General features: G+C 33.6%; 5 protein-coding genes and 1 pseudogene across 5 annotated transcripts; 2 read left to right on the forward strand and 4 right to left on the reverse strand.

The window, feature by feature from the left end:
- Positions 1 to 1,965: 1,965 nt before the first annotated feature.
- Positions 1,966 to 2,608, reverse strand: LOC104736542 (uncharacterized). The gene has a single exon (XM_010456542.3). It carries the CDS (start codon positions 2,474 to 2,476, stop codon positions 2,042 to 2,044), a length of 435 nt encoding a protein of 144 aa, XP_010454844.2. The 5' UTR covers positions 2,477 to 2,608; the 3' UTR covers positions 1,966 to 2,041.
- Positions 2,609 to 4,973: 2,365 nt separating this feature from the next.
- LOC104736543 (flotillin-like protein 1) lies at positions 4,974 to 6,914 on the forward strand. The gene is made up of 2 exons (XM_010456543.3): positions 4,974 to 5,456; positions 5,726 to 6,914. Exons 1-2 carry the CDS (start codon positions 5,096 to 5,098, stop codon positions 6,751 to 6,753), a joined length of 1,389 nt encoding a protein of 462 aa, XP_010454845.2. The 5' UTR covers positions 4,974 to 5,095; the 3' UTR covers positions 6,754 to 6,914.
- A 4,642-nt stretch (positions 6,915 to 11,556) lies between these two features.
- LOC109128351 (F-box protein At2g16450 pseudogene) lies at positions 11,557 to 12,901 on the reverse strand (annotated as a pseudogene).
- A 1,506-nt stretch (positions 12,902 to 14,407) lies between these two features.
- LOC104736545 (flotillin-like protein 2) lies at positions 14,408 to 16,250 on the forward strand. Its single transcript, XM_010456545.2, has 2 exons — positions 14,408 to 14,836; positions 15,023 to 16,250. The coding sequence occupies exons 1-2, from the start codon at positions 14,476 to 14,478 to the stop codon at positions 16,057 to 16,059; spliced, it is 1,398 nt and encodes a 465-aa protein (XP_010454847.1). The 5' UTR covers positions 14,408 to 14,475; the 3' UTR covers positions 16,060 to 16,250.
- A 309-nt stretch (positions 16,251 to 16,559) lies between these two features.
- LOC104736546 (hydroxyproline O-arabinosyltransferase 1) lies at positions 16,560 to 19,530 on the reverse strand. Its single transcript, XM_010456546.3, has 8 exons — positions 18,693 to 19,530; positions 18,537 to 18,604; positions 18,236 to 18,440; positions 18,032 to 18,129; positions 17,843 to 17,912; positions 17,419 to 17,490; positions 17,113 to 17,226; positions 16,560 to 16,817 (listed from the first exon to the last, which is right to left on the reverse strand). The coding sequence occupies exons 1-8, from the start codon at positions 19,110 to 19,112 to the stop codon at positions 16,758 to 16,760; spliced, it is 1,107 nt and encodes a 368-aa protein (XP_010454848.1). The 5' UTR covers positions 19,113 to 19,530; the 3' UTR covers positions 16,560 to 16,757.
- Positions 19,531 to 19,751: 221 nt separating this feature from the next.
- LOC104736547 (ubiquitin-like domain-containing protein CIP73) lies at positions 19,752 to 24,968 on the reverse strand. The gene is made up of 16 exons (XM_010456548.2): positions 24,644 to 24,968; positions 23,962 to 24,103; positions 23,560 to 23,677; positions 23,286 to 23,366; positions 23,023 to 23,141; positions 22,858 to 22,929; positions 22,657 to 22,785; positions 22,497 to 22,566; positions 22,250 to 22,413; positions 21,823 to 21,987; positions 21,651 to 21,716; positions 21,446 to 21,563; positions 21,038 to 21,322; positions 20,473 to 20,804; positions 20,106 to 20,183; positions 19,752 to 20,015 (listed from the first exon to the last, which is right to left on the reverse strand). Exons 2-16 carry the CDS (start codon positions 24,079 to 24,081, stop codon positions 20,007 to 20,009), a joined length of 1,926 nt encoding a protein of 641 aa, XP_010454850.1. The 5' UTR covers positions 24,082 to 24,103; positions 24,644 to 24,968; the 3' UTR covers positions 19,752 to 20,006.
- Between the last annotated feature and the right edge of the window lie 1,148 nt (positions 24,969 to 26,116).

The following is a 26,116-nucleotide window of genomic DNA, read 5'->3' on the forward strand; positions in this document are numbered from 1 at the left end:
AGATAGATGTCAAAAAAAAAAAAAAAAAAAAGATAGATGTCAAAGTGTAAAGTATGAACAATGTCATCATCAAATTTCTAATGGGCTTGTGGACAAAAACCAAAAGAAGTTATGTATATAGATGTCAATTGGGCTCTCCACCGAGCAATGGGGCAATGGGCGTGTCTGTGTGTACGATTCTGTTTATGGGCTATATTTGGAAGGTCCACAACGAATAACAGTCCAAAATATAGGCATGTCCAATCTATTTTTTTTTGTTGTTTTCATTTATAAAATTTAAATTTAATTTTGTTGTGTTTTTTATAAAATCTGATTTTGTTGTTGCTGTTTCTTTTATAAAATCTGATTTTGTTGTTGCTGTTTCTCTTATAAAATCTGATTTTTTTTTTTGTTGTTTTTTCTTATAAAATATATTTTATTTTTAAGGTTTTCTCTTATAAAATATTACAAGTTAATATCTGAAAATTAAGGATTTTAAGGTTTAAACCTTACATTAAGAAAAACTCCAATAAAAGAACATAATAACATAAGCATAACAAGATTCAAATACAATACGTTACAAAACTTTAAGAAAAGAACACATCAACTTAAGCATTACACTCCAACAATAGTCCCTTTCTCAACAAACTTGAACTCATCACCTACAATATTCAAAAGAGTATTTGTTAGATTCATCACCTACATATTAAAATATGCAAATAAAATATAGAATTCTTACCAATTTCTTAAAAACCCTGAACCCAATTCCTTGCACATATCAAAGCTTGCACATTAGTAGGTAAAAGACAATTCCTATATTTGTTAACCAGTCTGTGTATGATTTGGAGCTTATAAATACGAATGATAAGTATCGCCCATCATTACCGGTTCAGCTTTTCAATCTCAACTCCATTGAGAGTTCGGAAATCAGAGGATTATCGATAATATTCCTCCAAGAGTCTCCTCTTGCCCTCAGAATGGTACTTTAGTCATCAGATTGCCTCGAAAGCTTTGAGTACAATTTGTGTAACATCTATGAAGTAACATGTCCAGCTTGTTCCGATGTCTTCTGGACAACATAAACACGTTTGCTATATATATCTTCCCATTAAAATCGAAATTAGTATGTATACTTATTTGAAATTGTGTACCAGGTTTGTATATGTATTTATTATATATATTCACAAAAAATAATTAAAAATACCAATACGTAGAGAAAACATACAATTAATATAAAAAACTATACTCTTTCCTAAGAAGGACTTATCGCAAACGTGTTTATGTTGGTTCTCAAAAAGCTACCAAAAGCACCACAAGATTTTCGGTTTATCAAGTTTGTACAAAAACATAAGCTCATTTTTGTAAGAAGATGCAATAGACATATGCGTGATACATTAGGGGTATGAGTTGATATCACTAACTATTAACTATATTGACAATGTCTTTTCACAACCTATAGAAGTGTTTCTCGCAGAATTTGAAGCTCCACCATATAGTAAGACATTGTTATTTCTTTTTTTATATATATAATAATTAAAGTGGATACTATACTAGTTCAAATTTCCTAAGCGAACTAAACAAATTGACATCGATTGCCATGTATTTCATAATATCATTTATATATCAACTCATCTCAACAACACATACGTTCATGCTACAAATCATTTGGCCTACAACTCTAGCATGTTCGAGTTGTGAGTATCTGATGTCTAATTTGTACAGTCGTAATTTACAGGCACCAATTTAAGTGAAAGTATTATTAGTTTTGTATATATATATATATATCTTAGTTTTAGATATACATGTATTTGTGATAAGTAAAAATATATTCTCGGGATAAACATGTGAATCAAGTGAATCAGTAAAAAAAAAACTAAGTTACTGTTTTCTGTTTACTAACTATTTACTCTATAGCTACCCAAATGGCCAATCACGAATCTAATTAGTGGCGATTGAACACCAAGTTAGAACCTAATTCAATACGAATTTAATTATAACCCCATAGGTATCTTTATATTAACATAAAGATTAAAAAAAAAAAAACATTACAAAAAAAAAAAAATCAAACTTTAGTAACAACCGGAGCTACAAACCTCTCCGGTGAAGGATCTTCACTACTACCACAACCGCCGTCATCAAAATTAAGACTATAGTTTTTAAGATCATAAGTGAAATCAACATCTCTCCTCATCTTCTTCCTGCTGTTACTAAAACTTCTTATAAAGTTTTTCCACTTTGGCCCCGCGATTTTCTCAGAAATCTCTTTTAGCCCCTTAAGTTTCCCACTCTCCCACCTTGCCCCTCTTTCTTCTTGCAAAGAGCCACCACCACTCCATCCACTGCTCCGACTGCGATGCTCAAGACGCGCCTCCTCGTCGCCTCCTCCTCTTCGCCGCCGCCACCGGACTACACAGAGTTTACGAAAATACCCACATCCGCAAAACGCCGCCGGTTCATCGTAATCATCTGAGAGTAGATTCTCTCTATCAGTGGCCATGGTGATGATTAAAACAAAACAAAACAGAGAGTGGTGTTGTGTTCTGTAAAAAAAAAAGAAGAAAATATCAGAGAGATATGAGTTGTTATTATATATAGATGGTGATGAGTATGACACGTGGCGTATCGACCGTTGGGTGATTGTAGTGATGGGGTATATAATTGGACTGTGATGAGAATGGTGTGACGGTGGTGTGAGAGGAGCGAGGATTTTTATTTTATTTTATTCGCTGGCTAATGATGAAAGACAGCTGCGAAGGCGGGAGCGAAACGGTTGCTTTCTTTTATTTATTTATTTATTTATTTTTATTTTTGTCTTTAAGGATAATTATGAGAATGTTTTTGTTGATAAATACTAGTATTGAGTAAAAATACTTAATTTTTTTTTTCTAAAAAGATTGCGTTATCAGAAAAAGTGAAAGTTGTATACAATTATTATTTTATGAAGATAAGTGGCTGCGAAATTTTGTTCAAGAGTGTGTAAACTTAGATATTTTTGTATTGAATTTATGATAATTTTCTTTTTAACTTTTTGATATCACTGATTAATGATAATAACAGAATAAAAAAAATTTAATTTTGTATTTTATATGATTCATTGGATCATGAAATTTCGGTGCAACTCTCATTTTAATATATAGAAAGAAAAAAATATATTGACCAGAAATGATTCTAAAAATGATAAATTACTAAAATAGTTGTAGAGTAATTTTGGAATAAACTTCTGGAATTCCAATCAACATATTTGAATCACGTAAGGTAATAATTTGTTTTTGTAGATTTTCACCAATATACATATATTAGATCCAATAATCACCCTGCATTTACAATAATATATTGATTAATTTTAGATTATGACTTGATTTAATTCTAGTAAACTTGATTAATCATCTAATAATATTACATCGTAGTCTATTATTATACTGGTTTATTAGTTTTGTTTTTAGCTGAAAATTATATAACTAGGAAATTAAACAACGAAAGCAATAGTAAATTCAATATTTCAATCGCTAATAACAGTGATAATAAAGTAAGATAAGAAAAAGTGTTTAAGTAAAGACAAAAAAAAAACATTAGAGGCCGTTGGCAGCCTGGCAAATGATGATTAGCCGTTGGGTTAAGTGTAGATTTGCTAAACCACACCAAACCAACTCACAATATTAATAAAAGGCTGTCCATGTTGTTGCCTAAACTTATTTCATTATTATAACGATGACTCAGTGATCACCCCACTAATCATTGTATATGTTTTTGTCCTAATCACCATAACAAAGATTGCATTATGGAAAGTTTTTGTTTAAATAAGCTCGATCCAATCTAGAGTAGTACGTAAATCTTCCTATCTCACATGTAGCACTACTGCACTAGATATGGATTCAAACAAGACTTGACTAAACTGTCATGAGAAAAGAACTTAATTAAGAAGTATTAGTCAAACGAATGTTCAGAAATATTACTAAGCTAATTTTTTATAAGTTCTTACATTCAACATTTCAACTTATAGATGGAGCCTTTATATATATACCAAACATTGTCTCTGTGTTACAAATTTTACATGTTCCTTCTTCTCGCCAAAAATATGTATATAGTTATGTATATTTTTTTTTAATTTACCAAAAGTATTAGCTAGTATATAGTCTTCATATACTTGTATATAATAGATTGGTTATGGGCTCTGGAATGTCCAGTTTATTAGATTAATAAAGGTGTAACAGTGCTGGTTAATTCCGGTTAGATTTACATTGTACAACATAAGATTTTGTAACAAACTCTTTTGATCATTAATAAGAATATGAATTTAACCAGCTATATACAACTTGATCATTAATAAGAAGCCAGGGGCTAATTCAGTAGTGTTATCTTCAGTTTTTGAGACTTTTAGATGGGACTAATTATCTATATACAACTTGGGCCTTAATATATTTTAGTAATAGGGGTTTCATGAAAAACTAATACTCTTTTTATTTTTAATCGAACATGAAAAACTAAATCAAATAATTTCTTTTGTATCATGAATAATTTCTTCTAAAGATCTACCATAGTCGAATACCCAAAAGTATATAAAAATAATACTTGATAAATAAGAAAAGTAAATAACAAAATGGTATGACAAAGATTTGTAACCATCAGAAATATAAAACGTTTACAGTAAAAGTAATTGATTATAAATTTTATACTTATATCATATTAGGAAAAAATCTACAACATTAATTCAAAACGCGAAATCAAATCAACATAATATTGCTACAATTGAGCCACTTGAACCCAAAAAGAGTAATTAAAGGACCCCATATTTAACCTAAACAAAGTCTCTAGCCACCAATATATATAATTCACTAATTCAATGTTGATTTTTTTTTTCTTTAAATTTTAGAATCTCACAAAAAAAAAAAAAAAAAAACGTAGTTTCTTGGAAAATGCGTTGAAGTACTATCTTTGTGGTTTTTGTTCATAAAAAAAAAATATAAACAAATGATAAGACCAAATCTTATAAACATATCCACGACTATAAATACAAAGAGACCTTTTAGGAACTCAACACAAAGTCTTCTTAAATCATTTGGGCGAAAAGTCCCAAATCAAATCAAAATCATTTCATTTTGATCGTATAACGTAAAAGATGTTCAAAGTTGCAAGAGCGTCTCAGTATTTGGCGATCACCGGTGCTGGTATCGAAGACATCAAGCTTTCCAAGAAGTCATGGGTGTTTCCATGGCAATCTTGCACCGTCTTCGACGTTTCTCCGGTGAACTACACTTTCAAAGTCCAGGCCATGAGCGCTGAGAAGCTCCCTTTCGTTCTCCCCGCTGTTTTTACGATCGGTCCTCGTGTAGATGACGATGATGCGCTTATTCTATACGCTAGGTTGATCTCGCCTCACGACAAAGAATCTAATCATGTCCATGAGCTTGTTGAAGGTGTTATTGAAGGAGAGACTCGTGTCCTTGCTGCTTCCATGACTATGGAAGAGATCTTCAAAGGTATATATATAAACATTTACCAATCACTACTCCTTTCAATTGGTAATATTACTTGTGTTTATGGATATTTGTTAATAGACGCATTTTGTGAACTATTTGACTAAGTCTTTTTTGACTAAATGTAAGATTGATTGGTTTTAAGTTCTAGGAACAGTTTCAGTTGTTAAAAATAACTCTAAATTGATTGGTATATGTTTGTTGAAATGATCATATTTATTTTCTAGAATATTTTGGTTAAAAGAGTTTTTTTTTATTTTATGGATTTGAAGGTACAAAGGAGTTTAAGAAGGAGGTGTTTGATAAGGTTCAGTTGGAGTTAAACCAGTTTGGTCTTGTAATCTACAATGCAAATGTAAAGCAGCTCGTTGATGTGCCTGGACATGAGTACTTCTCTTACTTGGGTCAGAAAACTCAAATGGAAGCAGCAAATCAGGCGAGGATCGATGTGTCTGAGGCCAAGATGAAGGGAGAGATCGGTGCCAAGGAAAGGACAGGGCTTACGGTCCAGAACGCGGCGAAAATAGACGCGGAATCAAAGATCATATCGATGCAGAGGCAAGGAGAAGGAACAAAAGAAGAGATCAAAGTAAAGACTGAGGTTAAAGTGTTTGAGAATCAAAAGGAGGCTGATGTGGCTAAGGCCAATGCTGAGCTTGCTATGAAGAAAGCTGCTTGGACCAAGGATGCTCAGGTGGCTGAGGTTGAAGCAACCAAGGCAGTGGCTTTAAGAGAAGCTGAGCTTCAGACTCAGGTCGAGAAAATGAACGCATTGACTCGCACCGAGAAGCTCAAGGCCGAGTTCCTTAGCAAAGCCAGTGTTGAGTATGAAACCAAGGTTCAAGAAGCAAACTGGGAACTATACAATAAGCAGAAACAAGCAGAGGCGGTTTTATACGAGAAGCAAAAGCAAGCGGAAGCACAGAAAGCTGAAGCAGACGCAGCATTTTACACAAAGCAGAGAGAAGCAGAGGGACTTGTTGCTCTAGCCAGTGCTCAAGGGACTTATCTAAGAACTCTCTTAGACGCTGTTCATAATGACTATTCTTGCCTAAGGGACTTCTTGATGATTAACAATGGCATTTATCAGGAGATCGCTAAGACAAATGCCCTTGCGGTTAGAGACTTGCAACCCAAGATTAGCGTTTGGAACCACGGTGGAGAACAGGATGGTGGTGGGAGTGAGAATGCTATGAAGGATATAGCTGGACTTTACAAGATGTTGCCTCCAGTTCTTGATACTGTTTATGATCAGACTGGGATGCAACCACCGGCTTGGATGGGTACTCTAAGCAAGTGAGGCCTCCTCAACAGCTAATAGGTTGACGTTTGGATAGTGCCATCTTTTACTTGTGATTTAAGATACATCTATGAAGTGTAATTTTTTTTTTAATTTTTTAATTCTGTTGGAAAACTTGGCTCATTCTTTAGTGTTCTTTTGAAGTCTTTTTTAAAAAGAAATTAATTTGATGGTACTCGTAATATTCATAAAGAAATCAAATGAGAGACTAAAAAACTAAAAAAGGTATAAGACATATTTTGTTTGCAATGAAATTAGCGATGTATATGTTCCGACAGTCTATTTAGACATGATCGTTGATGTATATAGTCGTTAATGGTTAATATTAGACCCAACGACAGCCCTAGGCATGAACGTTAACTACCGAGTAGGAAATGTTGTGAGTGCAGTCTAACGGAAGGTGAAGGTAGCTAAAACTACCCATTGGCTAATTGGGACGAGCTTCGGTTCGGTCATCCACCGGGACAGGAGTAGTTACTAGCTGACTAGGATTGGAATCATCTTTATCGTTTATGTCTACCTATACATTATTTAAATATATGTGTAGTTTTTTGGTAGTGGTTTGAAATTTAATCATCTTATAACTTTATAAGGAATTTGCGAAAAGTCTCTCTTACAACTTTATAAGAAATATCATTTGTCAAAGTCAAATTTTGGTGAGATTTTGACAAACTCAACGTCATGTATATTAATCATCAAAATGCCTTTAATAAAACTCAAAATTGTAAATGTATATAAATTTGGTCATGGTCAACATTTAGTAATATTGTATGTACATATATACCATATATAAAACCATATGATATACGCAAACATTCCGATTAGGACGTATCTGCAGGTTTTGCTGTAGTATACAAATTATTTTTTCTTATGAACATATATGATTTTTTTTTTGTTTTTTTGTTTATATACGTGTACTTGTATTCAATCGTGTATTCCAAATAATTTGTGTTCATCAAAGAACAAATTTTATGTTACTACAACATGAATTTGAAAAAGTCTAATAAAATTTGATATCATTAAACTAGTAATTTGAAAACCTACGTTTCTATGTTATTAATATTGAGGACATTTTAAAAATTTAATTTTCATAAATAAAAAATATTTTAGTGAATTTTTTAGTTAAAAAATACATAATCTTATTATATAAAGCTTAATGTCAAAATTACTCATTAACAAGATCATGACAAATGTCAAATATATTGATTAGATGTTGACACGTATCTAAACTTTTTTTTTATAAACGTAGTAGGACAGCGAATTATATTTACAGAATTTTACATGTTTATATTTTAAAATTTTTATTTTTCTAAATCAAAAAGAAAAACTCACAAAATCAAAATACTTTCAATTGTATGCTAATTATATTATATGTGTGTTCTCAATAAAATTTGACATGTGTAAGAAACAACTTAATTTATTAAGCATGTATATTAATCAATAAATAATGAATAACAAGATTTTAAAAGAATGACATAAGTTATTTACAATAATTTTAGTCGGATATAAATTGTATTTATCGTTTGTAATATAAATTATATTGTAAGTAAGTACACAAAAAATTGAAAGGAAATGAACTTAAAAAGATTTTTTTTAATACATGATGTGTATTAGTATAGTTTTACATGTTTTATTTGAAGATTTTAATCATGTAATAATATGAGAAACCTGAAAAAGTTTGTAGGAATGAATTTTTGGTTAATTGATGAAAATTGACAAAAGTATTACTTATGAAATTATGACATATAGAAGAATAATATTTACGATATTATTTGGATTTCCATAAATTTTGAGGATGTTAACTGATTTTACTGATTACTTTTACTGTTAAATTTAAAATACTAACTAATATAAATATTATCTCATATGATGCTCATATTATGTTGTTATTAAAATTTTAACTCTAATCCATGAAGAAGTGAATTATGGTTTTACGATGAAATAGATAGTTAAATGCATGTAGTAATATAGATATTATCTCATACTAACTAATATGATTTTAATGCATGTAGTAATATGAGAAACCTGAAAAAGTTTGTAGGAATGAATTTTTGGTTAATTGATGAAAATTGACAAAGTATTACTTATGAAATTATGACATATAGAAGAATAATATTTAGGATATTATTTGGATTTGATTTTACTGATTACTTTTATTGTTAAATTTAAAATACTAACTAATATAAATATTATCTCATATGATGCTCAAATTATTTTGTTATTAAATTTTTAACTCTAATCCATGAAGAAGTGAATTATGGTTTTACGATGAAATAAATAGTTAAATATGATTTATAAACTGAAAGTCTAACGATAAAATTTATTTTAGATTAAAAAAATTTCAAATATTAATATATATCATTTAACAAAAATCAAATGAGAATATTAGTAATATTTTTATGTTTGATTTTATAATTTCAACACATGTATTTATGTAATGCATATATTAAAACATAAGATAATTCAAAATAAATTAGAATTTATAGGAATGAATATTCAATTATTTGATGAGAATGTCTCTATATCTTTATATATGTTTTTATTTTATAAATTTCACTCATTTAAAATTGATTATGACATGAAGTAAAATTAGTACTTATAAGATAACAACATAACAAATATATCTTAAATTTTGCCAAAAAATAATAATAAATAAACAAATTTATCTTAAATAATGTTGATTCAATTTTTTTTTTTGTGAATTATATTTTGTTAATATTTATTTGTATTTTCAATTCTTACTAAGATATAGATTTGATATGGTGTATTAATTGTGTTTGATATAAAAATATTTAGTTCTCTGCATTAGGATGAAATGTGTAATTAAACTTAAAATATAGTTTATCATGATGGTATAGATATTTAAATGGTACTCTATGTGCAATAAAAGTTTTTGGGTAAAAGCACAAAGATTAATAAACAATAAATATTATGTCATTTATAAAACTTCAACCAATAGTAAAATATACTGCATAGTTCAAATATTCATAAATTTTTATATTAATAAAAGTTTTACATTTTTACCTGCGTAATAACGCGGGCCTTATCTAGTTTTTATATATACGGCAAAAATAGTCCAGTGAATTTTAGATGGAAATTAAGGATTGGAGAAGAAAATGTGAATATTGATATGATTCTAGCACGAACAAAGAAGATGGTGGAGAGTGGAGACGATCCGAATGATAATTCACCATTAATGGTATAGATGTTAAAAGAAATTGTTATGATTTGAAATTATGATTCTTCTATCATATATTTTAAAACATGTGTTAGTTGCATTAAGTCATCAAATAATACATGAAATTAATATAACTCTAGCTTTTTCTGCATTTATCGTGATTCAAATTTTCAAAAATAGACATATATTACTCAAGCAATGAAGAAAAATTGTTTGTTCAAAGTCTGACATCGACTAAAAGTTCTTGATAATTGTTTAGAGTTATATTGTAAATATGATCAAAATGAATCTAAATTTGAATGAGCAGCTTAAACTTAACTTGCCAAATTTAAAAATTTGTGTATTTATTCAAATCGTTTAATTAAACCAGATATAATAGATTTTAAATTTTGAACATTTTCATTATAAAAAGTTTAACATACCACGAGATAGAGTTATATGGTGAGACCGGTTTGGACCGATTTTAATATGAATTTAAAATATCATTAACTTGGTGCTACAACACGGTTAAATCATCAATTCACTATTTTGTTAACACTTTCAATATTAAAATATTAGACATATCGAATTAAGTTGCATAAAATATGATTATGCAAAAATAAATTTGTCCCATGGTGTAGCAGGAATTATATCCTAGTAAATATTAAAATACAGTTAACCATGAATAAATATTTCTAATACAAATGTATCAACATAGACAAAGAATTATAATAAAAGACACAAATTTCTAATAATAAACCTATTAAATAATTTAAAATTAAATATATATTTTACAAAAATTAGAATAAAGATACGCAAATATAGAAGCATATTTAAAATTGATTAATATATATATATATATATATATATATATATTATAATATGTTCAAAATTCTTTAGTTGAATAATAAATTTGAGAGATTTTTTTCAAACTTAAAATGATGTATGTTAAGAAATACATATTGGGTATAAAATGGATATTGAAATTCAAGTTATTTGGATTCATCATAAAATAAAATAGCGATGTCAGAAAACAAAAAAAAATTATAGTTATTGATTTAAAAATTATATGTCGGTTTGGTTTTATAAAAGAATAGTTAGAGTTTAGTTTTTTTACAATTAAACAAATTTATATGTCGGTTTGGGTTTACAAAAGAGTAGTTAGGGTTTAGATTTTACAATTAAACAAAACTATATGTCGGTTTGGGTTTACAAAATAGTGGTAATTAGGGTTTAGATATTACAATTAAAGAAAATTATATGACGGTTTAGGTTTACAAAATAGTAGTTAGAGTTTAGAGTTTATATTTTATAATTAAACAAAATTATATGTCGGTTTGGGTTTATAAAAGAGTGGTTAGAATTTTGATTTTCTAATTAAACAAAATTGTCTTTCGGTCTGAGTTTATAAAAGAGTAGTTAGGGTATATGAAATGAGACAAATCATTAGTTCAATGGTTATAACTACTACTATACAGAGGAAATTTTCAGCTTTGTTTTTTTTGGTCTTTAAATTAAAACTTGATTATTAAAGTAATAAAAGTGTTGCACAAAAAAAAAAAGTAATAAAAGTAAAAAAAGGTACAAAACAAAAGAGCATAAACGAATAGATAATTAAGGAATTTAAGGTTGACAAAATGACATGCTCATCGCTTACACCTTTTATGGTTTGGACCAAATCGCTTAAACCTTTTAGTTCTACGTCTTGGCCTTTTAATTATCCCTTCTCTGTCTGAATTATCTGTATCTGTGCCTGAACTATCTGTATCCCCAAACGGAGCAGGGATTGACTTGAGTAGTTTTAAATCGTTAAGGCTAAGATCCTCGACGTGGTTTACAAAGGTGCGAACGCTACAAGGTTTCTTAAACCCTTCACCAAAACCTTGGATTTCAACACGTCTGGGGATTGAAGTAGAAGACATAAAAGGGTTGTCCACATGTATACTTGCGCATCGAAAACACTATTTCACCCGAAGCGGTCGATCCAGCGAAGGAAACTTGGTGACGGAAGAATTTATCATCGGTCCAAGTGTAGGCATGTTTCGACCATTCCTGTTTCTCTACATTCTCTAGAACCCACAAACGCAACTCATTAATGACACCAATGTTGCGCTTATTCTCCCAATAAGTGTACACATCATCCTCCAAATGAAGAAGCTCATGAATGTCGACATCATCCTCCCAGTAAATCATAGCTAATTTGCCCTTGTAGTTTATCAACCGACAAATCCTTTCTACGTAAATAAAGGTGAATCTTTCAGACCAAACATCAAAACAAACTATCACATAATCAGTCGGAACATTATGAGATTTGTTCATGTGACTATAACCAGACAAGTCACCACCTAAGTAATACAAACCCCATTGATGCATACCCCATCACTCTTAATATCATGTCGTAAGGGACATTTTATCTTTCTCCATCTCATATTTCCAGCTCTAAATGTAAGAATTCTTTGATGACCAGGACCAGATGGGTAAGCCATAAACAATGCCTTGTATTGCTTGTCAATCGGATCAAACCCGAAAAAGCTATACGCCTTTCTGTAACTATACCGTTGAGGCAAGATTGCATACCGTCCAGTGTTGGGGTTACATATCACAGGTCTACCTTGGTATCGACAACCATGGAAAATATTTTAGGTTAGTATAATGATTGATCGTTAAATTGTCTGGAGAGAACTTCGCATGATATTCGGCGACTGCCACAAAAGCCGACGACGATTTCTCATATGAATTCTGAAACTGAGGTAACGAGAAGAACCTCCACACATTGATGCCCATATCATCCTCTTCGTTGCCATTTTCTGCGACGGCGAATAAGAGATGTGGCCTAGAGGGCCTGGTCAGGAACAAGTCCTTGAACTATGGACTACCTAACATTGATTCCCATAGCTTCGACACGCAATGAAACCTCGCAACTGAATATTCAGGCAATCTCGACAGTATATTCATGATGAGATCATTCGGTATGGGAGATGATGAAATCATGATAACCTATGTAACGAAGAAAGAGATATGCTAACTTATATATCAAGTAAAGACCTAGAGAAACGTAGGTGTATATATATACCGAAGAGACCTATAGTTCGTGAAATTGTAATCCGATTTTAGTCGGTTACGTTAAGACTAACAAAAATGGGCTAATTTAACGTCTAAGTGGGCCGCCAGCTTTTTTGTTGGGGTTTTAGTAAACCCATTGATCCCACAATTTTTTTATATAATATTTCTTTGGCAAGAAAAAAAAGTCTTGGCATTAAAGAAAGAAACGTGTGACTTTATTCCATGGCAACTTAGGCTTCATGTTGAAAGTCTTGCCATTGAAAATTTGAAATGGAATCTTCTATCAGCTTTTGATATATATTTTGCTTGACAGGTGATAAGCGATAGATCCTCACATTTAGACAAAGTATACAAAACTCATGTTCTTAAGACAAAAATATTAGACAGCTTGGAGACCAGTGTGTCTCTTGCGAACCAAGTATTGTAAGCAGTTAAGCTCCATCTATGAAATGAATCCTGTAAAATTTATATGGAAAGACTGACTAGGAGAAGAAAATGTGGATCTCAATATGATTCTAGCATATTTCTATTAATTAAAATGTATATAGAATTGAAAAATTTCGCATACAACTCTTAAGATTAAGAGGAGATTATAATGACTATAAGTATTGGAGATGACATAAACAAAGAAGATGGTGGAGACGATCCGGATGATGACTACATGAAAAAAAATGTGGTTTGGCATTAGCCGGAGAACCACCATGGTCTTTGAGAAAACCTGTGAGCTCAGCTAAAAAAACACCAGAAGTTTCTGGGATAAAATCGATAAGCATTTCACTAAAGGAACCAATTAATGAAGTAGCCCTTGTTTAATACTGCTTCTGTATCATAAAGATTAATTTTTCTAGGATTTTTTTTTGTATCACAAAACATGATTTCTTTAGTGTATTTAATGCATTTTCATTCTTAAAATCAAATAACTAACTAATGTTTTTACTTTTATAATAAATAATTAAATATAAACATGCAGTTGAATAACAAGTGTAAGAAAAATATCAATAAATAAATATTAAAACGAATATAAAACAAAAGTAATTAATAATAATACAACATTTATTATTTTTCTTAATCTTGGTGAAAATCCTAAAAAATCATCTATTATGATAGATAGGGAGTATAAAATATTAAAGTTGCATTTCCAAATCGATGCTTTAAATAGAACCAATTCCATCGTACATAGATGAAACTTGCCATGCGACAAGAAATTTGCGGATCTGAAGAAGTTCATGGATGAAACTTCTGAGAGTCATCTTGACATTATCTACATAAAAAAAAAGTCAACAATGAAACATTCTACTGAATTTTCCTTTTAGTTTTGTATACATATATACACTTTTGTGAAATTTCTTGATCATTTCTATGACAGTGACAGACAAAGTCTTCTATCATGCAGACGACTATACTATATATATAAGCAATTCTCACGGAACACAAAAAAGAAGAAGTAGCTACTCATTCACAAACTTAAATCAATATAGATCAAACCTTTGATCCTAGACGACATGTTCAAGGTTGCAAGAGCGTCACAATATTTGGCGATCACCGGTGGTGGTATTGAAGACATCAAACTATCCAAGAAATCATGGGTGCTTCCATGGCAAAGGTGCACCGTCTTCGACGTTTCTCCGGTGAACTACACTTTCAAAGTTCAGGCCATGAGCGCAGAGAAGCTCCCTTTCGTTCTTCCTGCCGTTTTTACGATTGGACCTCGTGTTGATGACACTCAAGCGCTTATCTTGTACGCTAGGCTGATTTCGCCTCATGACAAACAGTCTAATCACGTCAATGAGCTTGTTGAAGGTGTTATCGAGGGAGAAACTCGTGTTCTCGCTGCTTCCATGACCATGGAAGAGATCTTCAAAGGTAATCATTTATTTTATATCTTTTTGGTAGAAACATTAGGTTTTATTTCAACCGGGGTGGTAACAAAACCATTAGGCTATATATATGTTCATTAGAATAATACATATTAAACACTTCTTGCTGTCTACACATATTTTATGAAAAAGGTTTGGTAATAAAGGAGTTTTTGTTTTTATGATTTTAAAGGGACAAAGGAGTTTAAGAAGGAGGTATTTGATAAGGTTCAACTAGAATTAGACCAGTTTGGTCTCGTAATCTACAATGCTAACGTCAAACAGCTCGTTGATGTACCTGGACATGAATACTTCTCTTACTTGGGTCAGAAAACACAAATGGAAGCAGCAAATCAGGCGAGGATCGATGTGTCTGAGGCCAAGATGAAGGGAGAGATCGGAGCCAAGGAACGAACAGGGCTTACGATTCAGAACGCCGCGAAAATAGATGCGGAGTCAAAGATCATATCTATGCAGAGGCAAGGAGAAGGGACAAAGGCGGAGATCAAAGTGAAGACTGAGGTTAAAGTGTTTGAGAATCAAAAGGAAGCTGATGTGGCTAAGGCCAATGCTGAGCTTGCTATGAAGAAAGCTGCTTGGACCAAGGATGCTCAGGTGGCTGAGGTTGAAGCCAGCAAAGCAGTAGCTTTGAGAGAAGCTGAACTTCAGACTCAAGTCGAGAAAATGAATGCTTTGACTCGCACCGAGAAGCTCAAGGCTGAGTTCCTTAGCAAAGCTAGTGTTGAGTATGAAACCAAGGTTCAAGAAGCAAATTGGGAATTATATAACAAGCAGAAGCAAGCAGAGGCGGTTCTTTACGAGAAGCAAAAGCAAGCCGAGGCGCAGAAGGCACAAGCAGACGCAACGTTCTACTCAAAGCAGAGAGAAGCAGAGGGACTTGTTGCCTTAGCCAGTGCACAAGGGACTTATCTCAAAACTCTCTTAGACGCTGTTCAGAATGACTATTCTTGTCTTAGAGACTTCTTGATGATTAATAATGGCACTTATCAGGAGATAGCTAAGACTAACGCGCTTGCGGTTAGAGACTTGCAGCCCAAGATTAGCGTTTGGAACCATGGTGGAGAACAGGGGATTGGTGGTGCTGGTGGGAGTGGGAATGCTATGAAGGATATAGCTGGACTTTACAAGATGTTACCTCCAGTTCTTGATACGGTTTATGATCAGACTGGGATGCAGCCACCGGCTTGGATGGGTACTCTGAGCAAGTGACGCCACCTCAACAGCTAAGAGGTTGATGTCATGCACTCATGGTTTGGTCGTTTACCTGTGCTTAAAGATACACCAAGAAAATGTATATTTTTTTAATCGAGTTTGAAGACTTGGCTTATTCTTAAGTGTTTTATATTGTGTATATTAAAATGAAATAAATATGTGAGACAAATATAAGAGAATATTCAACACATTTTGTTTGAACATTCGAAATCAACCAAAAAAAAAAAAAAAGAAATCCGTAAAACCTGAAATTGTGTGTTTGACAAAAAGAAATAGTGAAAACCAAATATTGCATAATTTTGTACATGGGTTAAAAACAACATTTTAGGAATTTGCAGAAATGTTTTGTAGTATACTAGTACGTTTATATATGTTCGTATTGATTGGTGCTTGGCTTATGTGTGTTGTTGATATCAACTTGTTTGAAGTATAGGCTTATTGTAATTTACCCTTCGCCGATGCTCGAGGACATCAAAGTCTAGTAGAGATCAGATAGAATTAGAGAGGTAAAAATGCCAGACAAGGGCTTCTTTTGAAAAGCTATATATTTTACAAACCTAACCATAATAAACAAGAACAAGCTAGAGAGCAGAACAGAGAAAACGACAACGTGTTTTGAAGAGAAATGGACAACTCACTGATACATATAGATTAGACATCTATATCATATGAACTGTTTCTCGCTCTCTCTCTCTCTATGATCCCCAGTTTGGAATGTTGGCCGTGGCTTCATTAATCATGCTCACTAGTGTTACCTGCCAATACATTAATGAAGAAAACTGAGCTCTGTTTGTAATCATAGGTAGGATTTTACAAGTGTTATCATGGACCGGAGTGGTCAGTCTGGCCATAGAGCCCACAGACTGGCCAAACCGGCTTGCGGTCAGGCCTGTTTTGCATTTGAGAAAATCAGGCCTGACCAGGGCTCAGCTGCTCATCTCGTGCCAGCTTCCAAACCCTTTAGGGTGGAACAGGCTAGGCAAAACCCAACAATAACTCTAGTCTAGGAAATTTGTTTTCAGAAGATGAAAGCAGGACATGTAAACATACCACGCTTTGTGAAACACCAGGTGGAGGCATGGTAAGGTTCCTTGGTGGTGGTGAGCGATCATACGATCTTTTGTCAAATCTCCATTCCCCAATTTTCCCATAGGTTAGTTTACCCTGAAATCACCACACTCACTCTCTTATCAATTTCAAATCTACCTTGTAATGGTCATTTCCCACAGCTGTATATAAATTAAGTTCAGATCTTGGCAGTTAGCAATGATATGCTAATCTCAATAATCAAGTCCTCAAGTTTGTAATCATCGTTTCCTAATGTTCATTGATCATAATCAGAATTTGAAAGTTTACCTTCATATCGAAGTCACATCCATAAGTGTAATGTATGATGTACTTGTCACCAACCTCTGTATCCCATGGAGGCTGATACATACCACAAACTCAATTAAACCAAAGTCCATCATCTCCTTAGTTAATGCATCAGAAAAATTCTTATCCATGTAACAAGAAATAACATAAGGTCCAGGATATAACTATTCCACTCCTATAACTATCCATGTAATAATGGAATTTCAACAAAGTTCATGGAAGTTTTTTCACCCTTGGTCACACAATAACGCACTCTAAATTAACATTTTCTTGGAATAGCGCAACTAATTATTCATTTTCTATCATAATAGCTCATGCAAATAGGCATGGTTCCTCCATTCATAACCGCCACACAAATATAAACATAGAAATTTAAGAGAAAGCCAAAATGTGTGTATAGAGTTACCTGAATCATGAAGTCTTTGTGTAGAGTATTGCGAACACCATGCAATGCAGATGAAACAGCATAAGCATACCTATACTTCCAGAAAAAAAGATAACAGAAAATTTCTCGTCAAGTCTACTCAAGTGACAATCTATACAACACTTTTGATTAAAAAGGAAAAAAAGTAATCCTATCAAAAAAGATGTTTACATTTCAAGAACCCATCCAAAAGCCTTATCTGTTTCAGGATCTTTCTTCATAGCCAAAGAAACATTCATCCAAGTTGGAGCAATCCTCTTTAAAGCATCCTAGAAAACCACAAAAAAAATCTAAATCTTTTAGACAGACTCATTTCCCTTTTAAAAAACCTGATCCCAAACTGTTCTTTCTAATTCTATGCAACAAAGAACAGACCTTTCCAACAATGACAGGAGAGTTTCCTATTGGGTCGATGTTAGTCACAGGTCCTTTCTCTTCTGAATAATACTTCCTCAACACCTTCTCATACTTTTTCGGCTCAATGTAAAAAAAAGGGAATGCAGCTCCAACAAGCTCATCTTTAGCTAAATTTGGTATAGGTTTAACAATGATATGATCAGGCTCAGACATGAGAATATAACTGCACACACATACACACAATCAAAACAAACATATCAGCACAAGAATAAGAATATCTGTAAAACCATGAAAAAAAAGTTCAAAAGCATCTCTCAACTCTTCTTTAATATCTGTTTGTTGAAGCCATTGTACAAATGCCCCTGGCCTGTTCAACACTACATAGCCCTGCCAAAAATTCAAAACTTTTTTACTCAAAATACAAACTCAAATTGCATTCACAAATCAAACAAAAATCAAAACTTTTAAGGTTTACCTGATCCATCCCAGCAGGTAAAGGCTGAGCAACAAAAGTAGGAATCTCATCCATATACTGATCCGGTTTACCGGAATGCAAGATCCGGGTAAACCCACCCATTTCAGAACCGGGTCCAGCGGAAGCCTTAACCTTTTTGAACCAGTAGTACATAACTCTACATTGCCAAGTGTTATAGACAGAATCAGACGCCGTCACGGCCGTGTGGAAAAGCCTCGTCCTTTTGGGATCAGTGCGGATTCTGGATCCGCCGCCGCGAGGTAATTCGATGACTGGGTCAATGGAGTCATCGGAGGAGGAAGATCGGCCGGGGAAACCTTGTTTGAGAGGAGCATTAGCGGAGATGATGATGTTGTAAGTGATGAGAGCAACGGAGAGGGTTATGAGAAGTGGGTAGAACAGAGTTCCACCACAACCCATTTGAGAGATTGAGATTGGGATTGGGATTGAGTTCGTTTGTTCAACAAAGTCTTCGTCTTTCGTCTTGTTCTGTATTATATTCTCTAAGTTGCCAGTTGGTGGAATGGTGAAGAAGATACCAAATAAGATAATAATAACTTCTTATAGATTTGAGAGATTGGGTTTGAGGGGAGTGACTAAATCTATTAACATTATGTTTCTTTTTATAGAATTCAGTTAGTTTGATTATAGTAAAACTAGAACTACATTCTTTAGTTACTTTTTACACTAGGGATTTGGGAAAGGGGAAAAAAATGGAGAACAAGTGTGAAGAAGGTAAGATTTATGAGATATTTCAATAGACCAGTGGTCTTGATTGCCCTTTTGCTACTTGAGCATGTCTTAATTTCCTAAGCAAGTTTTGATTATAAATCGAAACAGTCGCCAAACAAGAGATTTCATACATTTATTAACATGTTGAAATAATCTAAAACTACTCAAAAGTCAAAACAAGTTTGGTGTCCACTGAAAAGTTGACCAACAGCGATCACATTTTATTGTAAAAGAGTGAGTTCCATTTAAGAAATCTAATAGACCCTAGACTAGAAGTCTCTATTATTTGGCTAGTAAACTTCACTTCTTAGCCTCTCCCCTCTGTAATTCGGTACTAAATCTAATATATGCACTTATGTTTTATAACTGAGTACAAAAAGTCTGAAATTGTAGGGACCGAGGGGGAATATAACATAATTTGAAAGAAAAAGAAAAATGGAGATGTTTTTGGTTAACACCACCAATACCATTATAACGAACAATCAAAACCTCAGAATAAAATTACCACTTACGTACCAAAAATAAAACTATCATTCTCCAAAAAGTGTGTTTTCCACCCTTTGCTTTTGCGCCAGTAATCTCTCACTCTCTCTGCATCAAACACCATCACATTTTAAAGTTAACACAAACCAAATGAATCTCTTTAGTGACTGACTACTCAGATTGATTTTTCATATTTACCCTCTGTCGTTTCGACTCTGGAGGTGACGGTGCTCCAGGTCTCCGACTTGAATCCCCTCGCTCTGCACCTTCCTCCTCCTGCACCTCAAATTTATCCACAACCATCACTCATTTACACATTTGTGTATTCTTACCAGTTACCATTTTTCAGATTTTATTAACCAGTATTTGATAAGGTCAACAATTTACTCCTACCCGATACTCATCTGTATTATTCTATACATAACCCAAAGCTCTAAGATAATATAATCTATATTACTATCCGAACCCTATAGCATGTTCCCCACAAGTCAATGATATGATGTTGCATAAGGCCTTTAAGGGTGACATATGTAAGGTGAAAACAAGGGTTGAGATAATGAAGTACCTCTCTTGAAGAGGCTTGTCTACTGTTGTTGCTGCCTCTGCCTGTAACAGCTTCACCTGAGCTTGAGGAGGCTACATTTTGAGATATAAAGGGCATGATCTGCTGAAGAACACTTGATATGAAATTCCCTTCATCCGTAGTTACGGGCTCTACTTGTGCATTTGCAACAGCTTCGCTTGGATCTGTGGCCGCTGCGAAAGAGGGATATGCTGCAGCCTGAGACTCCGAGATACCGGCTTGGTGTTCTCGACGAGATGAGGGCCTCAAAAACTGATTGATTCTGTCTCTTAATTCAGCCAAACGCCGACCGCCAGGAGGAGAACCGCTACCACCTACATGTTTAAGAGAAGCAAAGATTTATGACATAGCCTGCCTTTAGGTAACACAACATCTACATGGTGTAAGAAGATCGAAGCCAAAACAGCATAGGGAAACATCAATTCAAACATAACAAAAACCCAGTAAAAATTAGAGGCAACCAACGTAAAGTTTCATCTTATCAACAATTCAACAAACAATCAGTATAATGGTGTTGCAGGAAAGTGAAAATCATGTTAAAACTAACCTTCTCTTCCTGGAGTACCCGCGCTCTGTGGCTGCCTAGAAGATTCAGTAACAGGCTGATGTACACCATCCAATCCAGTAAAGCTACGCTCACCTAACGATACTTGCTGATATCGAGCAACAACGGGTATAACTAAGGCCACAGGATTTCGAGGTTCAGATGGAGCTCTTGTTGAGGGGGCAGAATCAGTAGTGCTGCTGGGTGCAGAAGGAATTGACTGACCAGGGGCTTGTTGTGTAGTACTTTCTTCTCTCTGGTTGGTCCCACTGGCGGGCACCCAAGATCCTAATATAATATATCACCAAGATGAATCCAGATATAAGATTAAAAAAACGAACTTAGACTGAAGATTTTCAATATAGCAGGAAATAACAGTTTATACTTAGAAATTAAGTCTATGAATAGCACCTGTACGTATTCTTATCTCAATATTTCTTGGGGTAGAGGCAAGTGATTGTCCAGCAAAAGGGTTAGAATGTGCGGTTCCTGCTTGTAAGCCTCCAATACTCGTCCCCTGCCGAGTGGACTACAAAAAATTAAGGTAGACACAAAGGTAAGGGTGAGCAGGATAAGTGGACACACTGGTAATGATGAGAGAAACAGAAAGACAGACCGTCAAGGGATTTCGCCTTGTAGGGGATATGAACACTGCAGGCCCAGCATTAACAACAGCATCATCCTGACATTTAACATAACAGTTATGGGTCATCATATGCAGACTAATGCATCTCTAAAGAAAAAATTGTAAGATTTGGATCCACTATATGTAGCAAGAGGATACGCACAGGTGTTTGTCCCAAACGAAGCATCATGGTGGCACGGCCAAGCTCCAGGAGTGAAGCGCCTAAATTCTCCAAGAGGGAACCTGATTGAACTATGTTTGTCTGGCACAAACTTCGAGATGACGGATCGGTCACATTTACATGATCCACAAGCTGCGTCGAAAGATTCTGCAAAAGGGAGTTATGAAACAGTTATTCTTGTTTCCCTGGATTTAAATTACTACTAATGGCAACTCTAGTCAGTCTGTTAAAAGATAAGAAAAACACAGCATGTCACTAATGTTGAATTACTCTTAATAACTTTAATATTTATTCACGAAGACGAAACGGGTGTCCCAGTGCACTAAAAGTCGGAAACAAAATTAGCAAAGATATAAGACATAAGTGGCTTTCTAAAAAAGAAACATGAGATAAAAGTAAAAGAACATACAGATAAGCAATCTGCTACTTCACCGATCAACAATTGCCTTGTCGATTGCAGCACTTCTGCCAAATGAGATGGTCTTGGAATCCGACTCTCTCCAGTAGTAGAAGCAGAATCTTGCGCATTGCCCATTGAATTTTCAGAATCTTGCAAGTTATTAGCAGTGCTACCTGCAAAAAATCACAGTACCACTATCAGACTCTTGAGACTTGTTTTTCGACACAGAACCAAACATTTAAAAATTAGTCTTAACCATTAGCAGCAAATTCGTGTCTCAGATGATTCAGATATTCAGATAAGGTTGTCAACGAATCTGGAATCGCCTGCAGTGGAAACCGTATAGCATTCTCATCAACAAAAACATGATGCAAAAATTAAGTAATTAAGTAATCCATGAAAACAAGGAAGCATACTGGTAGTTGTGACGATGTCAAGGGAGTAGACGTCTGGTCTGCAGCATTTGGTGCGGCAGATCGCCCTCCAGAAGAATCTCTTGTAGAGCTAGGACCAGAACTCCGAAACAACCTCTCATGAAGAGGACCCTGAAAAATAAAGGGAATTCTCTTACATCCAAAATCGATTTACAGAAATAGCAGCAAATTAAAGGCATTTACCATAGAATCAATCCCTTCGATACCACCTTCTGGATTAGAGATCCCAAGTGAACCCAGAACAGCTGAAACTATCTGCCAGACATAAAACATAACTCATAAAAAAAGATCACATCTAATCCAACACACAAAAATAGAAACAGATCAAACAGATAAAAGAGGGTATACCTGACCAAGATCTGAATAGACTCCTCCATCTGCTTGCTCAGCAATATTGAAGGATCCTACTACAACCCGTGATCGTTGACTGCCCTGGCTGTCACCAGCACTCAAAGCAGGATCAGCCGCTGAAAAAACAAGTTCTCTACTTAGCACGTTGAAATAGAATCTCACAAAAAGCATTGGCAAATGCTAAAATATCATGAGAGAAACTCAAAGATGTTTAGGAACAGTTTTGGGGACCAGTAGTTTGTAAGGGAACTTGAAACTACCTGCATTACTAGTTGAACTCTCTGATAATAGTGGAACAGGTTGTCTGACAACCAAATGCAGAGTGTGGCCATCCTCAACATCTAAGATGGACCCATTAAAGAATTTTACAGGTAAAAGGAAAAGGAATTACTAGCTATCATATGACACTGGAATTGTAAACAGGGAAGCCGGAACCAAGGCTAAACAAACTACATCAGGAAACTAGGATACACAACTGAAAGGAAATCTCTAAGAAAGAACCAATAAATTACGCTGGAAAGAACAAAAGGATACGATAGGCTGATAGGAGCTGATCATCCATCATAACTTTTCCACGACATATCAGGCGTTGTTGTTCCGTAACGACACCAGTAATGGAAGCAACTTGCTCCTTCAATGCAGGAACAGGGACCTGGAATAAAACAAGAAAACAGAATGCAAATATAAGAAAATGCTATATGGGACACAGATAAACAAGTGAGAACTGAAATAAGGCATTAGCTCCACGATTTTAGTCAAAGCATTGATATTAGTAATTAGAAACTTCATTATGCAACACATGCATGCGATGTAAGACAGACCATACAGCTAGTAGTCTCAGTTCATGGAAATGAATATTATAAGCAAACAAGAAGAATTCATTGATTGAGAGATAATGAAACATCAAAGAAATTTCTATTACAGTATTCATCTTACACATTTATCAACACGTAAGGTGTAAGTTTGAGAATCCAATGTCTTTATCTTAATCTCAACCATAGCACCGGCGCACTGAGATGCCTCAACCATAATTTCATCTTTGCCATTGTGTTCCATCTTTTCAAATGCCTTTAAACACCTGAAAACAAGAGTAGAAAAAAAAAAGAGAGCATCAGCTTTACATTTAGCTATCTCAGCTGCATGCAACAACAAAAAAAACAACCTTTGATCAAATTGGTGTTTACAAATAACTCATCAAACACTGAGACAAAACTCAACACTGTTTCAATAAAACTCGTTCAAATAATGTAGAAATCTAAAATCTTAAATCATTTAGCTTTGTGCCAAGAACCAAATTCGTCAAGCTGGACACTTTTTTATATCAAATTCAAAAGAAAAAATCAAACCTTTCATCACTGCAACACATCAAAACGAAGAAGGAAACAGGTAAAAAGATGTGATCACCACAGCAAACTCAACCACAACCACGAAAACAGCTAAAAAATAAAAACCTGAAAAAGCGATACATCTAATCCCAATCTCTAGTTAACAACGAAATTGAATCAAGCACCAGTGGAGCTCTAAGCGTTTCCGAGACCAAAAACAAGAAGAAATCGATCTAAAACCCTAGAAAACAAAAAAAAAAGTACAAAAAAGCAACGGAGAGAGGAAACGAAACCTAGAAAAACTGATCGGAGGTAGAAGAGAATCGAAACCAGCTGAGGAAGAAGGAACGATTCTTTAACCCTAAAGAAAGGTCCTTTCGCGGCTCCGAGAGACGATTCCGCGGCGAAGGACAGTGAGAGCCTTCAGAGGAAGAGAGAAAATTAAAAAAAAAAAAAAAAAAAAAAAAAAAAAAAAAAAATTACGATTTTATTTCTCAATTTCGCCTTTTCTTCTGCTTTAATAATATCTCACATGAAGTAATTTTGGGAATATTGCTTAATTTTTTTTTTTTTGGGACAACTAAATTAGTTTTTTTGGATTATGATATAATAAAATTTATTTCTCAATTTTGCATTTCTTCTGCTTTAATAATATCTCACATGAATAATTTTTTGCTGACTTTTTTTTTTTGGGGTAAATAAATTAGTTTTGTTGGATTGTGATATAATACCAGTTTTGTTTTTTTTGTTTGTACAATATCTTTGACTTTCACATATTAGTAAAGTGGATATTGATTTATGGTATATTTGTTTTTCATATAAATCAAGTTTTAGAAAAAAGAGTGAATCTTGAGAACATTGTTGACTTGTGAGTGATTGATGATTTTTTTTTCAAGAAGCATGAGATGTAAATGTAGATATTTATATGAAAATGGTTTGAGGAAAAAAAAAGTAATTTGTTTAGAGGTTTGAAGTAAAGTATCCTTTGATTCTTGGCACATTAGTAAAGAGGGTATTAATTTATGGGCCAATTTGCCCAAATTCAAAGATTTAATTAAAGATATAGCACATTATTTCCAAAAATTAGAAGAGCAGGACGAGGGACAAAGAAAATTATAATTTTAGTGTTGATGGTGTGGTGGTTGGGGGTGGTAATGGTCGGCAGCCAGAGCGGTTACCAGAGGATGTGGCGGCTGGAGGTGGTGTCCAGAGCAATGGCCGGAGATGGTGGGTGAACCAAAGATAGTGACCAGAGCAGTGGCCGGAGATGGTGGCTAGAGATGGTGGTTGAAGCGGTGGCCGGATTTGGTGGCTGGAGCGGTGGTTGGTGACGGTGGCCAGAGGGGAGGTGGAGGTGGAGATCAGATTGATATGAATGATAGTTATTTTTGGGATTTTATTATATAAAGTTGGGTTTTGAAAGCTAGCCATTAACAAGATTTTGACATGTGTCAAGTTATCAATCTGAGATTTTGACATGTGTAAATATTTAATAGGAAGAATTTGATTACAACAAAAAAAAAATATTTTGTTTTAAAATATATTAATAAAGTAAAAAGATAACAATAAAAATTTCAGAATTTAGAAAAAAAAACAAAGTTTTTTAAAATAATTATAAGGAGATTATATATATATTTCATAAAATTCGAAATTATAATATTATTTACTTATTTTTAATTTTAAGTGATTAATTATAAAAAAATAGAAAAAATATTAAGGAAAATATACTTTTAATTATTAATTCTAAATTTTGTACTCACTTCTAT

This window comes from Camelina sativa, chromosome 13 (assembly GCF_030686135.1).
Source record: "Camelina sativa cultivar CO46 ecotype springtype chromosome 13, ASM3068613v1".
NCBI lineage: Eukaryota > Viridiplantae > Streptophyta > Magnoliopsida > Brassicales > Brassicaceae > Camelina > Camelina sativa.